The 17,101-nt window shown below is 34.8% G+C and overlaps 1 protein-coding gene across 2 annotated transcripts in view; it reads right to left on the reverse strand.

Annotated features, from left to right (window-relative positions):
* ZFPM2 (zinc finger protein, FOG family member 2) overlaps nt 1-17,101 on the reverse strand; it is a 307,789-nt gene that overhangs the window by 227,524 nt on the left and 63,164 nt on the right. For both annotated transcript variants that reach the window (XM_064706332.1, XM_064706331.1), the window contains one exon: nt 7,157-7,258. In XM_064706332.1, the coding sequence (XP_064562402.1) occupies nt 7,157-7,258 (102 nt within the window). The remainder of the gene's footprint in view (nt 1-7,156; nt 7,259-17,101) is intronic.

The raw sequence follows: 17,101 nt of genomic DNA on the forward strand, positions 1-17,101 counted from the left end.
CCTGCAGTGCAAAGGTTAACTCAATGACTCTTAGACCCTTACTTTTGTTATTTTATGTCCAAATGGCCTCCTCCTAGTCCAAAATTGTTGATGGAAACCAGATCACGATCCACAGAAATCCTTCCCTGCTTCAGCAAGGTTCCCTCCCAACCCCTGGAGCCTGGGAGCCCAGCTCTCTGCTTTTAATCCAATATCCACTTCACTACAGAAGATTTATTTAGACTGCCTCTTGTTTCATTAAGGGTTCCAAAAGTCTGTGGTGATTTTTGACACTTTGTTATAATGTTTCTGTGACCCCCCCACCGCCTCCTCACATACCACACCACCCAGCCTCATTTTCATATGGATACAAAGCATCGGGATAAAATGATGGTTCATTATAGTGGTACAGAGCTCTTATCTTCATCCGGCAAGAGTCATTTCCTTCCAAAGATTGAAATGCAAATGTGAAAATTAATGATAACTGCATTATCTGATAGCAGAGATAATACCGATTCACTGTCAGAGTAACACACAGTCGTTCTATGATTTCCTCTGCTTCTTCACAATATTCTTCTTACTGTCAGACTATATCTATGGTTAACTATGTTTCATGGATTTTTGTTAATTTACATCAAATAGCATTTCCAAGATCTTAAATCTACCACATTTCCCCAATCAAAAAGGAAACAAAATCAGGACAGTAATCTCCAAGTCCTTCTTAGGACTGGTTAAAAAAAAAAAAAAAAAGAAAAGAAAAGAAAAGAAAATAAGAAAAGAAAAAGAAGTAAAAAAGGGGGGGAGGGGGAAGGCTATCATTAATGTCTGTTTCCATCTTGCAGTGGTCTGCCAACCATTCCACTCTATTATACAGCTTTGCTTTGTAACCCAAACTTTTTATAGTATTACTAAATAATGCAGAGTAGGCCCAATAATCAATACATATTTGCAATGATTCTTACGAATCGTTACAGGAAATCTATACAGAAAAGCTTTTCCAAGTACCTTTTATAGCAGGTAAAAATGTGAATCTGGCATGCTCAATGTTCACTACAATTTTCTGATCTACAACTCACTAAAGCAATACACCAGAATTTACATGAAAGCCTGTTTACATCTTTTACTGAATATTAACAGCAGCCTAGCTCAATGTGACATCATTTTGAAGTGCTATTTTATTTCCAGCATGCCATTTTTCTTAAAATTTCATAATTTCATAATTATTTTCTTAAAATTTCATTTCAAGAAATATGTTTTAAGAAAAACACCAACCTGTAAGAGTAATTAAAGGAAACTATAATGTGCTATATTTAACTATGCTTAGTTCTTTTTTCAACAGTTCTCTGATACATGTGTACGAGTGATGATGAGTCTGCTGAAATGAGTAACATGAATTGCAGCTTCATTCTGATTTACTACTGTCGATAGCCGAAGTCCTAAGGATTTACTGGAGGCAGAATTTTACACATGGAAAACTTTCCCATTATGTGGAGATGAAGGCAAACAATACATGAAAAAAATCACCATGAACTGCCAATAAGACTTTTTAGGCCTTTTACACTGCATGGCAGGATTTTTTTCTCATTTGGGTTTTTTTTAACATTTTGGAAATGTGGACAAATCACATTTTCTCACATTCTAAGCAGAATTCAGGTACAATTCAAAAGAACATCAGAGACAGACTTTCAAGCTATCCAATTGACAAAATCAGCCCATTCTGATAAGCCATGCACCCTTATGACTATAAAAATAAGAGCTCACATAAGGAATAAGGACAATCTAGTGTAGTGCATGGGAATTAAGAAGAAAGAGATCCAATTCTTCCTCAGAACCAAGACTTTTCTGAATGGCATTAATTTCACCATCAGAAATGCCCTATATTTAGTTCCTCAACTGATAACAATGTTTCTCTGCCTTAAAAGCTAGATACAACTTCACTGATGGCTGAAGCACTCGCTGGAATTGCAGGAAGAAAGTCAAAAGAATGGAGTGCACAGGATGGGTCACTGGATTTAGAAAAACTTTTTGGCTTAGTCACTACTAGAAAATTGTGTCCCATCTGCCAACAGGGAAAAACATTCCCTTGCACATTACAGAATCAGTATACGTTGTCTTCAACTCTGTAGTTTTGTTTCATCACTACAGAGTAAGTGAGAATTACAGAGTAGAGAAAAGCACAAAGAGGTTATCATTCTTAACACAGTTTTAGTAAACAATTACTGAAGAAATAAAAATTTGGAATACCTTTTATGAAGCCTGCTTGTATTTGTTCATTATAAATAAACCCAAATAGTACAATAGTTATAAAAGCAATAGATAGCATTCTCATTTATTAATTGCATTTTAGTAACAAGGAACTATCGTGGTCAGTCAGTGTAATTTCTGCCCCAGTGAAATCTATCTCATTGTTAAAGTCCAGTGTTTGCCACAGAACTTGATCATGTTCTTTAGGGAAGTATCTCATCCTGAATGCAAATATTTCTAATGACAGATAAGTGACTTTTCATAAAATGTTTCAATAATGACTTTTTAAGCACTAAAATCCATTCTTTGTGTCTGAAACTTTGGATCTTCAACATCCATTTAATCCTCTGATACTTTGCTAGAAAGAGGTGCCCATTGTTATCAGATTTTCACTCTGAATTTAAAGTGGTTTGCAATCAGATTGCCCTTTAATATAACTTTAATATATCTTTGATAAAATAAATACGGAAAGGACCTAGACTTTTCCATAATACCAGTCTTTTCAACTTTCTAGTGGCTCTTCTCTAAACCTTTTGCAAATTTTAACATCATTCTTTAAGTGTGACCACAGGACACAGAGCCCTGTTTCAGCATCAAACAAGACTGCTGACCAGACAAGCAAAGCAATCTGAGAAGCCAAACCCACCCTCTAGCCATGACCCTCTCTTTGGGCTCAACCCCAGCTCACTGAATCTTAAGACTTTTTCAGAGACCCTGCTTTCTGATAGTCCTACAGGTCTTTTACAACTGTAACAATTCTATGCAAAATATTTATTTATCCTCTCATAAGCTCATAACTTTATGTTAAATTACTCTGAAACCAAAATATTTCTGCAGCTAACACAGCAAGTTATTTAGGTCTGCCAAGAGCAATATCTACCCATTATTCAGTGTTTCTTAAAATTTAAAGCATACTGCAAAAATCTACATATACTTTAGCTCACATTACATATTATGTTAGTTTTACAGGACATATTTTTTTCTATAAACCTATACAGATTGGAATTCTTAATAACCCCTTCTTAATAAAAGCATCTTACAGTATTTATCCCTTTATTTCCAGTGCAGCCACTGCCATGTGGACAGGTCTGTCTCTACACACACCAACTTTTACTGGTTTTGAACACATTTGAGAAATCATATCAAAATTTTTAAGGAACTGAAGTTGATCACTAGAGCTGGGTCATCTAGGTCCTAAAAAAGTTAAATTCAAACCATCAGACTGCTTAAATTAACTAGTACAGAAGTGCAGACATCACATACAGTCAAATAAGCTTTCTAGCATAAATGTTTTAAGCAGACTAGAAAAATTACTTTACCTTTTTACCTGTCCTCTCTAACTATTGAGTCATGACTTATAATAGATCAATACCAATTTTCAAATTCTTTTTTCTTACCACATTTTAAAATATCATCTTACTGTTATTAATGAAGCTACTGATAGATTTTTAGGGTTTTTTTTTTCCTTTCCTCTTTTTTATTTTTTCCTTTTAGCCTCAGATTATAGCTCCTAGCATCTGGTTACAACCACTTAGATTTTTCTGGATATTACCTTCTAGGCAATATGAACATTGCCTTCATTTTTATTTTAGCTTTTGGAAATTGTTCCTAAACTCTTCCAAGCTATAATTGATACTTCTGAATTCAAACCTTTTCTCCTTTTTGATAGAGTTCATATTTGCTGTCTCTTACAATGACAAGTATGTTGAACTGAACGTGTATCCACCACTGCAAGCATGACCACTGAATAATGGTAAACATGCATTCATTTCCAAATCTATAAACAATTTATCTTTCAAGATGCCATTGAATATATCATTTCCTTATATTTGGCTTAACAATATTTTAATTGAGGTGCCCAGTCGCTAAAATTTTAAGAGATTTTAAGGAAGTTCTGCTATGGAAGCATGAAGCATACATTCAGTAGAAACCAGAATGATCATATTCTCTAATATGATGGGTGATCTGCAGAACCCATGTAGGAGATCTTTCTGTTTGTTATGTCTTAAAGCATTGCCCTCACATGCACTGACATCCTATCCATAACACAAAGCTACAGAACCATGTAACTCCACGTACCAAGGCAAACAGCAGACATAAGATCTTATCACCTCTGCTTTCACATTTAAAAATAAATCTTTTTATATAAAATGCATTTAAACCCAGTCTTGCTGTTCATGCTTTCTATTCCTTGGACTTTTGCTGTTGGCTATAACAGAACAAGGATCAGGCCCTTCACTGTGTGTTCACAGAGAGTCTATTGACTTAAGTTTCCATTATTTTACAGCAGTTTCACAGAACAGGAATTTTTAAAAATTAAAAATAACAGTGAAAACTGAGGGTAGTTGAAAAATATTCAGGTAACCCTCAAAGTGGCTACACAGAGTAGACACTGACTCTGAAATTCCTTGATGGTCAATGAAGGTCACAGGAGTCTGATCTGAAATATTGCTTCAGCAGAAATTCTTTGAACCTACAGCACATTTAACTTTAGATTGTTTTTCCAAAAAAAAAATCTAATTACAAAGACTTAAGAATGCACGTGGATAATGCAAATTTTCAAACAAAATAAAACTCTAATTAATGCCAGAAGTTTAATTTTTCAGTTCCTGACAAGTACTGGCTCTGAAAGTCACACTATGTTCCCTTAGTGCTAAAAAAAGACATAAAATATTAAAATAACAAAACAGCTCTACTATTTATATAAATTCTTGAGTTGTCACAGTTCACATTATCAGTTGACAGCAACTTGTATCATGCAGAACACAGTTGTTGGATTCTGAGAGGCTCCACCTCTCAGAGATGGAACTTTCCTTACCAGGGAAGCCAAGGAGACCAGAGGCAGCCCAGATAACAAAGAATTCATCATCATCTGCCCTTTGAGGTTGTGCCTCTACTGACAGTTGGTAAATTTTCTGAATCAAAGTTTTTGATGGCTTGGTTTGTGCTGCACTAAAATAAATTCCTAAATAAGCAAAATACTTCGTGCTTGGTTTTTTTGGTTTTTTTTTTTTTTTCCCCAAGACACTTGAAGATGTTATCTTTGTACTGCATGGCTGAAGATGATCTTCTGCTGATTGCTTCTTTTTCCATGTCAATAGTAACCAGCTTCATTTTATGTGTGATGTAGAGTATGGTATGTGGTATATATCGATTATTTTTTCATATGTATTATACCCTTGTAAAGAATCAATATTTAAATAAAATGTGGATGCTGATACATCTATATCAAGTGGTCATCAGTTTTCAGAAGCCAAAAGAAATTTTTCCACACTTAGCTTTGATTTCTGTCTTATCCCATGTCAAAACTATCAATAAATATTACAAGAAGTACACTCATCCAACTGTTCAACTGAATTTTTTCCCAACAAAATGAAAAGATCTCCTTTTGCTCCACAGTGTCAGAAAAGATCTCAGAATCTTCTGAATAAGGTAGCAAATATAAAAACCAGCAACAGACCACAAAATGCACATTCATATATGCTGAAATGCACAAAAACATGCAACAAAAATTACAAATTTCAGATAGTCCTAATTTATAATGAAATTAAAAATAAGCCATATGGTAAATACTTAAAATAAATACTTAAAATAAATACTTAAAATACTTAAATACTTTAAATCTGCTATGCAGCTAGAAAAGGCCATTCTGCTACATCCATATATATATTTTGCATTATTTTACATGTACAGTAGCGTGATACTAAACCTTGTTTTCATATAACACCATTAGTGCTTTACATAGAATATCAAGTTCTTTGTGTATTATCATGAAAAACATTTTAAATGATATCATAAGAATTGGATATACTATGTCTTCATTTCTGTTTGCATTGTATTTTCCAGCTACTGGTTTCAGAAAATTGCCATTAGTTTTGTTCTTCTCTTCATGAAGAGCATACAGTAATTTGCAAAATCAAGCAAGGATGAAAATGTGATTGAAATATAGGAATTTTTCTAATGAAATATTATTATTGCATTATAAATTATTGATAGAATGATTCTGGAACTCTCTTCTGATGTGCTCATCCTTTTGAGGGAAAATTTCCATAAGAGATACAGCTATTGCTAGAGCGTGTTTGGCTTCAGATCCACATTTTGCAACAGTTTTATTAAATTATGGTCAATATAATGGATTTTTAAGGCCTATTCCCAAGTCCATGCCCATGAAAACACTGCATTCAACTGCAGAATTGCCTAATTGAGAAACACAATTTACCCCTTTGCCTTAGGTACTTTTACAGTACAAGAGAGGTTTTACATATTTATATTGAACAGATACTTGAAAGTATTGCCACATTACCATTACATCTTAGCAATGTTATGCTTGCACCATCTTCACTTACATAGCAGAAAATGTTACCTTGAATTACTGTTTTAATGAGAAGTATGCTTCACTGAATGCACTCTGAGTTTCTCTTTCCACTGAAACCAATGAGCAGGTGTGCTAAATGATTTCTATCAGGCTCAAACAGGTAAAAAAAGCTCCTTGAAAATGTTAGTAGACATCGTATCTATTTGTTAAGCTGAACATGTTGCTAAACGTTGGCACAAAGCTTGAGAAGAGACCTTCTGACCTCAGAAAACAGAGCAGAAGTGCTTTTCCCTTAATTCAATCACAGAAGAAAGAACTTACTGAGAAATTTTAATACTAAAATTCTAAGCAGCAAGAAAATTTTCCTTTACATCAAACAAGTACATAAGGCATTTTATGTTGAACATTTTACAAAATGGTGGAACAAAAGCCATTTATTTTAACACAAGAATGTCATCTTAGTACTTACCTGTCAATATCCGGAACCCAAAGGGTCATAAAAGAGGCAGTCCATTAAAAATAAATGTGAAGCACAACAATCTACTAAAAAAATGAAATTAACAAATATTCTAGTCTACTTTGAAAAATTTCTCTTGGCTTTCAGTTGTTTCTCCCTACCTGGCCCATCCCAGTCTTGAGTCTCCACAGCAAGCTGCCCTGGTTTCTCTGACCTTGCGTCACCATCAGATTCTGCTGCCTCCTGGATGCCTTCTTCACTGCCTGAAAAACCATCAAAAAATACAGTATTGACATATTCCAATAGTGACTTTAAAGCAAAGCTCCTGTAATATCCAAACTGCTTATATGCCTAAGTGAAAACATATGCATGTCTATAAACAAAGAGAAAATGAAAAAAATATTTGACATGTAAACATTTGTGAGTTCACACTAACTCAAAGAATCCCTGAATATCCAGTACTTCCAGTTCCATGGAGAGAAAATCCTGGAAAACAGTGTTTACTCCATATGGTTAAAAAACAGAGTCATAATTCTGTAAAACAAAGCACATAAAGTCACTGAGTCTGTAGGTACTAAGGAGAGAAAGAAATCAGCTCATGAACCCCCAGGAACATTTGCTTTCAGTTATGGATTTTCTAGTTTTTTTGAATTGACACCTGAATGTTTCTTATGTGCTGCAAATAAATGACACTCAGAACAAAAACATGGTCCACTAAACATTTTGCTTTTTCACAAAACTAGTGAAAAGCTAATCCATGGTATTTCAGCATTTAAGGAATTTGCCCTTAAAATCATAATGTACCAGGAGGTTCCTAAAGTACTTTTCTCCCTATCAAGCTTTATTTAAAGAAATGCTACATTTCTGATGAATTTTTGGATTTTCACCATCCAGAAGTACCTGAAAATGTCTGTTTGCCTTCTGTTACTATTCTTAACCAGGTCATATACAGGACATACAGAAAATTATGATAAGGTTAAATTTTTAGAGATGACCATTTAATTTTTATTTGAAAAACTCCTTGTTGAAAGGGAAGTTATTTCAGGTAAAAAAATACACTAGGGAAGCTCCATGCAAAAATACTTTGAAATAAGCACTATGAAAACTACATTGAAGATGACAGTATTAACACAAAACACTCTGGCCATAGTAACACATTAAGTGACATCACTAAAGGCTTTTCCAGGTTTGGAATTTACTCATTTGTAGATTTGTTAGTTTTTGTTTGGTTTTTTTTAACACTAACCTCTCCAAGAAACTCATGCATAGGAAGACACTAAGAAGAATTGAAAGAAAAAAAAATCTACGAAATTAACTACTTCAGTCAAATAGGACTGATTATGATTTAATTTTTTTATCAAACTTGAAGGGCACTTTTTAAAAAATGATCTCCCAGAAAAAAGTGATAGCAGTAGAAAAACAAATACTGTGTATTTTACAAACTGAAAAATCAGACCCTTTGTTGATTTAACAACAGGAGACTAAGAAGGGGCAAAAAGCACAGCAATTAAGCAGTAACATGTAATTTTTTCCCCACTCATGATAACAAAAGCTTTAATTAGCAACATAGGTAAAGAAATGTGATTACAAGAAACTATGCCAGATCCCCATACGTTATCACTGGAGCTATATTTATACTGGATAAGATTGTGACCCAGAGCTTTCAAGTACATGATTATATACAAACACTATAAAGTATTAACTTCATGTGCACATGTAAAGTCTCATAATAACACATTCTTCCTTGCATTTATAAAACACAGTTTTTCAAATATGAAGTCTAAGAGCCTGATAAACTACTACTCACACAAACACAATACTATAATCACTCCAGAGTCTGATTACGAAACTACAGTTCAGTGAACTTGTGGTACTAAAAACATAGTCCAGAATATTCTTATGCACTTGTAGTGTGTACAAAAAACTTGAATACAACATAAATATCGAGTATCATTTTTGTGTCAAATTGACTGTGTAATGGCAGCCAGGCATTTGAAGTTCACATGCTTCAGTTCAATCTGAAGTTATCTTTCAGAAGAAAGTCCTAAAGATACTCATGTGCTGAAAAAGCTATCAAGTTTCTGCTAAGCAATTTTAGCAATTACTTGTTTTTAAGCAACTAGCCTATTCTGAATTAGCATTTGTATAGTTACTTTGTAGTAATCAGACCTCTGCTTTCTTTGGGTGGACTGAAGAACCTATTTGACAATTTTACCTTCAGTTTTCCATATTCTCTATTTTCTACATTTCTATAGCAACTTAAAGCAGCTTTTTTGTCCTCAGTGGAGACAAAAACATTTTCCTAAGTTGAGACCTGACATGATCAATGCCAGTTTTCTTGAAAATGTTGGAAAGCAATTCACAGCAAGGACAATTCTAGTTTTCTAACTCAAGATGTATAACGAACACAGACAGTTCTTAGAATGTTCTTTGTAGAGAATGCAAATGGTTTTCTTCCACTGTATATAACAGAGTTGTATGTACTAAATCAGGACAATAAGAGCAAAATCTAGAAATAGTAATTCTTTTAGACAGAAAAGAAGCACAGATGATTGGACAATTGAACCTCCAAAATACTATGTTTTTCCAGGTTACAATATATGCCAACCTGGCATTAGCTTGCAAATTTCAGCATTCTTCCAGCCAGTGCAACTAACCAGAGCATAAACAAATGAAACTACTAGCATTAAAAGAGGAAAGAGTGAAAAGATTGGGCTGAAAAGCAAAAGGACAGAACGACAGCTAAGGTACAAAAAGTATAGTACACAGTAATTAAGTATCTGGGAGATAAGGAAAATCTGAAGATGTATGTTAGTAGACTACGTAAATTTCCATTAACTTGCTCTTTCAGTGTTTCATGAAGTACAGTGTTACATGGTTTTCACAGTCAGGTTTTAATGAATTGATGCATGTCTTGTGCAAATAGAGTAGATTAAATGTGTAGAATTTACATTAAGGAAAACTTTGCTTTGCATCTAGAAGTATTCTCAACTATTTTCATTGATATTTTCTTTTATTCCCAACTGCCAAATGCATGCATCACACACCTGAAATATCACCACACTGATTTCTCCTGTTCTCCCAAGCTACTCCAATCTGCTAGTGAAACCAAGAAATGGCAAATTACTGTCAATTTCCGAATCCACCAGGGAGTGAAGTCTATCCCAGGCTCAGCTGAGCATCAATGTCAGATTGAAATGTGCAACCAAGACAATCCATTTGGTGCTGGAGACACTGAAACTTTAAAAACCTAAAAGGAGGCTTAGCAGAAGAGTTGATAACAAAGATTTTTTCATTCCCCATATTTAAAGCTATTTTAGCAGCTAACATTTGTTTAGCACACAAAGGAGTTTATTTCCTTTCAGAATTTATTTTCTTTCCATTGTTTACTCTTTCTGTTCAGTCACTGACTACTTTTCAGTCTCTCAACAAGACTATTTTTTATATTTATTTTCCAACTGATTACATTTTTCTTCAATTTACAGGTATAGACATTTAAATGGATCCAGGAAATTAATTATTTATTTCTTCCAAGTCCAATCAAATCCTTTTTGCCTATATATGCTACCCATGTGCTACTAACTTGTTGATTCCTTTCTAATCCCATTATTTTGGGTTTTCTCACACTTTTTCTTTACTTTGCTGCCCAATTATACTTTGTAGTTAAGTTAAAGGATAAATAACTTTTTCCCATCAACATCAAAGAGTGGTGTAAGTACTCTAAAATGAACCAAAACCTGCTTCTGTTTAAGCACGTTTAAGCAGTTGCTTCTTAGCAACCAAGCCTGGTAAGTGAATTTTGTCCTTTAAATGACCATTGCATGAAAAAATACTTTTATGAGTAAGTGCACATAATACCATAAACTATGTTCAGTCATTAGTCAAGTAAATCTGGAATTTCCACTACTTCTCTATACTTGGTATTTAAGTTACACTTTTGGCAGAACTCATCACCTCTAACCTTAGATGCCTGAAAGTTAAGCTAGTCCAGACTACTTACGTAGACACTCCCATAGGCAGGGAAGAAAGAAACCTCCTGAGTGATTTATCCTATTCTAGGATGCCTGAGATGTAAGACCCCTCTTGGTGTCTGAGAGAGCTGAAATGAATCATCCTCTTAAACACACAGCTTAGACTAGGAACCTATCTTTAGTCAGCTAAAGTTGGGGGAAACAAATCTCTGACTTATGCTGAAATGCTGAATACACAAAATACTGCTTAACTAAGAGGAAAAAAAAACACCATCTTATTCAAATAACTTCAATATGTAATGTGGATAGAATTTTCATCTTGACCTTCATCTTGACAGCATTCAAAAACAGTTCAAGTTTTTTTAATGTGGTTTAAATAGCCTAATGTTTATCCAATAGATAATTCACTGTAATTCAAGGTGGTAAAGTTGGTCAGGAAATCTGAAGACTGTAAAAGAGACATATTACCAGAAGCATAAGAGAGAGAACTCCAACTTCTCTGACAACACTGACAAGTAGGAAAAGAGAGACTTGAATATTAACAAGTAATTTCACTTTAATCTTTTTAACAAATTAAAGACTTCCCAATTTGTACTTAATCAGCTTGTACCACAAGTAGTTGTGGTATTTTATAGAAGCACATGGGTTAGCAGTTCTTCTCAATCCTGCTGTTTTAATCCATGTTGTTCCTATCAGTACTAGGCTCTTATAGAAAGTCTCATACAATATAACTATTGAACTTTCTTGACTAGGAAGGTTATAGCAGCTGCTAGGCACTCTATAATGTATTTTGCAATCAGCTAAATCAACAAAGTATTTTTAACAATGAACAGTTCAGAACTGACAGATCTACTTTCTTGTTCACAACTGCTTATCATGGCATAGATATCACATATGTTTACCAGGTGCTTCCTATAGTTAGGATACCTTCACAGGAACCGCTCACAAAAGATAAGGTCATAAAAGAGATGAAAAACGTGCAAGCTTCATACACTCATGGTTTTATCATCAGACAAAATAGCTTTGGGTGAAGGACTGTACCAGTCACAAAAAGCACATAGCAGGTTCTATTAGAGTGAGAGAACAATAAAAGTTTGAAATTCAGTTTGTTTTCCCTCTTCCTGGCAGCAAAAATGTAAACTCAAATTGTTAACATCCTCATGCAGCTGTTCAGAGTGAAACATCGCTTCTCAATTATAATAAATCAGTACAGGAATAAATTGCTGCAAAGCCTGTAGCACTCTGTATTGCCAAAAGAGAAAAGAGATGCAATGCAAAGACTTGGGGAGTCGCTCACTGTAGACCTTCATGTGGCAAGGACATAACCTCATGGATGGTGACAGACCAGTGTGACTGGCTGTGAAGGGGCAGGGTGCCTGGTCTTTTCTGCCACAGTTCTAGATACAACCAAACAAGGATTCTGAGACTACACATACGAACTAGATGCCAGAGCTTCAGAAACTATAGATCAGCAATCAAAAACTGCCCTTTGTTATTTGCTTTATCTCAATGCCTGCAACCAGTAACAGAGCTTATACACACTGATAATCCTGCTCTTGAATCCTTAGAAACACGCTGTAAGCTGAGGATTGTTGCCAGGAACCTCTCTTCAAAAGCCATACTCACTAACTTTGAAATAAACCATATACAACTTGTAATACAAATACTTAATTCATTCAATGTAGCATACTTTTTAGCAGCACATACTATTCTTAGGCATACCAATGACATCTAATAGGCCTTAACTAACCTTCTTGTGGATTATATCTTTTTAAAGTATTCTATGTGTATATTTAACTGTAATTTAGTAGCAATACAGGTAGCTGCAGATATAAATCATTCTGGGTATAAAATAATGCAATGAAAATATTTAAGCTTTTGGAATGGTAATAGAACTCTGAGAATAAAGATACTAAAATATATGGGAGGGATGTTTCCACACTTTTTCATATTTGCCAAACGATACGAGAACAAGATAAACAACTACAGTAAGTACAGTGCAATGCAAATGGGTTTACTCTACAAACCTTGCAAGGACAGAGAGACAGAGAGACAGAGAGACAGAGAGACAGAGAGACAGAGGAAGAGATCTGGTGCTATCACTACCAGACAGTTATCAATTAATCTGATATATATCAAAATAATTTCAGTGAAGCCCATAAAAATCAACCAAGACATGTTACTTGACAAATACGGAAAGTATGAGCAAACTCTGGCCCTCAGATGATTGATTTGGCAATGCACCTGAAAGAAACCAGCACTTGAACAAGTTAATCTACTGCATTTTATTTCAGATTATATTAATCACCTCAATACTTTGCTTCTTTGCAAGCAATTATTGTTTTCTGTCATGCTGATTAACAATCATAATTTCTCCTGGGATAAACCTCATTTGAAATAACTGTACGTTTCCATTTGCCCTAAGCACTCTTAGAATTATTTGTCCAGAAAGTCTCAGAAACAATGCATTGTCTCTTTCCCTAATTTTTAGGATCAGTCTGTGAATATTCAAGTGTTGGCAAGTGCCCACATATGTGCTAGCCATTAACTCTCCAAAATAGTGTTATGAAACTATTTTGGTTCCTATTAAAATCACCACTTTGTTTAATAAAATGACATCTTGACACATTACATTTCAGCACAGTGATCGTGTTAAAAAGCAGTGTCAATTATTTCCAACCATTTCAGCTACAGCACTTTTCTCCTGGGATAAGACACTGCTGTGCAGCACATTCATCTAGACTGAGTCTGGCCTTCCTCTTCTCTACATGTTTGATATGTTCTCATTATCGCCACTGTTTGCTTTTGAAGTCCTTTCAAGACAAGGATCACTCATTCAAATGTATTTCCTGCAGAACAGTGAAAGTATTCTCTAAATTGTATTCCAGACTTTCTTTTTATTAATGGATTTTAAATATATATATGTATATATGTGTACACACACACACACACACACACACACACACACACACATATATATATATTCCAATTTTTAGGAAGAAACTCTAAAGACCCATACTACAAATGAGCATCATTCAGATATACTGGCTACTTGAGAGCTTCTATCAATTTTTTAAAAAAGCAAAAAAAATCTAGCATCTTTTCAATCTTCCTCCATTAAAACTTCAAATACAAGAACTCTATTAGGCATATGCAAGTACTAGGCAGGGGTTCAAGCTACATAGCTCTAAGCATGAGGTTAGAAAAACAGCAGAAGCACATTTTAAAAGATATTGACATGCCACAAATAAAGACTGTTGCTAAATAAAATTTTCGAAAATTAGTTCAATGGAAATCACCAATCCATGAGATTCTAAACCAGCCTGAAGCAGAACAGAGAGATTACTTCAGAAAAATTCTAACAAATTTCGAATTCTAATTTTGAAGGCTCTTCTGCACATTCGTATTTCAATTTAATTATATAACAATTCTGTTTCATCCCTACTGCAGAAATATTCAATCTCCTGTAAGAATTCTTCATCCAACCACTAACACCTCATTTTATACTTTGCAGCTGAAATCATTATCATAGACAAATCCAGTTTTTATGTGACTTCCACACATGGCTACATAAATAGTAACAAAAGGTACCTGTTCTTATACAGTGAAATCTTAATTTAATTTGTTGAAAACAACTGGATGTTTTTATTTGACATAATCAACCTTTCAGATGGTTCAATATCAAAAGCAACCCATTCCCTATCACTACAGGTGTGTTCCTACATGCATGTTGTATTACACACGATTTCAAAACCAGTCTAGGCTTCTGTGAGTCAAACCCCAAAAAAATACTTAGCAGTCAAAAATTCATGCTTCTTTTTCTCTATCCAGCAATAACATTTGTCTTATCAATATTTATCCAATGATGACATAATTGTGGCACTTGCTTTATTTATTTTTACTGATCCTTTCAGAGTTAAATTACTGCAAATGTACCCATATAGTACACAACCTGTGAGTAAGTCTGCTTTTTAGGCCTGGGTTGACAAGAATTTTTTCAGCCATGTCTTAGAACTCTGCAAACATATGCAGAATTTTTGTGTCAGGGCCACCAAATAAGACAAGAAAGAAACAAAATGGACCTTCATTATAAGCAAAATTAGAAACTGCATCGAGTACACCTGAACTAAGAACATGTGGTGAAATTCGTCATTTATGCATCCCATGTTTTAAAGAAGATTATCCCTATTAATTTGCAATTCATATTCTGTCAAATTTGACCTCAAATTTAAGTCATTCCAAGTTCAAGTTTTGTGACTTTCTAGAAAGAGGACATTACACTACTTGTTGTAACCAAATAATCCCTTCATGAATTATATCCTTAGCTGAGATAGAATTCAGAATTTCATTGTTCTTGAGAAAACCAAAATGTGCTGACTGAAAAGGCTGGAGTTGCTTTGATAAACTGCTTAAAGTTGAGTAAGCTGTTTAAGTGTTCCTTTCACTTTTTAATTCTGTACAGTTAAAATAATGTTTCTATTTGGATCTATGTATTTATTTCTTGAAAAATAGATTTTTAGTTTCTTTTTGAGATATAATTTTCTGCTTGATGACCAATTATTCAATGTCCTGATTAGAAGAAGGGTTTGCTTGTTTAACTTAGGCCAAATTTTTTATCCAACTAAAGTTGATGTTAATACTTACATAGGTTTAAGCAGGACTGAAAATATGGCCTGACAGGTTTAAACACGGGTTAGCAGTAAATAAAATAAATGCAGAATAGAAAATCTTGTACTTTTTGTTTTGGAAGCCCTCACATGCTCTCTAGTGAATGGTGGGGGAAAAAAAAAAGATCACTTCAACCTTTTCAGATATCTCTTTTCCGTTCTAGAAAGAAAACAGGTGGTCCTCTGAGCTCCAGTAGCAGGAAAGAATGAGAAACCATAAGAGTTAAGTCACAAAGCAAATGCTGATGTTCAGATGAAAAAGATTCCCTTTCACCCTGCTAGAATCCAATCTAATTCTGACATAGCCTTGTTCAAAGGCTGTCATCAGAGAAGCCCCTTCCTTTCTTTGTCCATATTCAGCATCTGACAAAAAGTACAGAAGATCAGAATCATAGAATCATTAAGGTTGGAAAAGACCTTTAAGATCATCAGGTCCAGCTGTCACCACTCAGCACTGCCACTGTAACCCCTAAACGCCATCACCCAGAGCCACATCCAGGCACCTCTTGAACACCTCCAGGGGTGGTGACTCCACCAACTCCCTGGGCAACCCATTCCAGTGCCTCACCATGCTAATGTCTAACAGTGAAAAATGCTTTTCTAACATCTAATCTTAATCTGAATCTCCCCTGTCTCAGTTTATGACCATTTTTTCTCATCCTGTCACTGCAGGCATGGCAGAAGAGACTGAAGCTCACCTCACTACAGCCTCCTGTCAGGTGCTTGTAGAGAGTGAAGAGATCCCCTGGCCTCATCTTCTAAAGTTGTTTCAGCTGAATGTGATACAGATAAATGTAAGAGAACCCTTACTCTGGGGAATATGAGAATCCAACAGTGTCACAAACATGCAGACAAGTCAGTAAGATGTAACTATTGCATTCTTGGAAGTAGCGCTGTGAGTTCTTATGCATATTCTAGTTATCCTAGGAGATGAAAATAGATACATGTCCTCTCCTGTCTCTGATTAACAAAAATAATGAATGTATCCTTCATTTAGTCAGAAAGTCTACATAAATAAAATGCAATGAATTAAAATAATCTAAAAAATGTAAAGGAATGTGAGCTGCAGCAGAGCAGAAGTATTGCCAGGGAAAGATAATGTCAGGCGCAGGGAGGGGGGGTGTCTGGTGCCAAGCAAAGCCGAGGGCTGTGCAATCACCTCTATCAGTGCTCTATCAGTGTCTACACTCCAGCCAAATCCAGAGAAAACAAGGAGTCAAAGATTCAGGTCAATAAGCTTATAGGCGATTTGCACAAACTGCTCCTGCAGCAAGGTAAAAAACAAAGTCATATTGGCTTTTCTTTTCTATTCCTTCTCTTTGAACTCCTTGGTCCAAACACACCCTCGAAATGTCAGTGTTATATGCAAGAATTTAAAGAGCTGAGCTTCTTAATCCCGTTAAGAAATAAGAACAAAGTTGCCTGTAAAGATCTCCTTATTGAGCTCAAAGTGATTATGGTATAGCTG

The sequence above is a fragment of the Zonotrichia leucophrys genome, chromosome 2, assembly GCF_028769735.1.
Source record: "Zonotrichia leucophrys gambelii isolate GWCS_2022_RI chromosome 2, RI_Zleu_2.0, whole genome shotgun sequence".
In the NCBI taxonomy this organism is placed as follows: Eukaryota; Metazoa; Chordata; class Aves; order Passeriformes; family Passerellidae; genus Zonotrichia; species Zonotrichia leucophrys.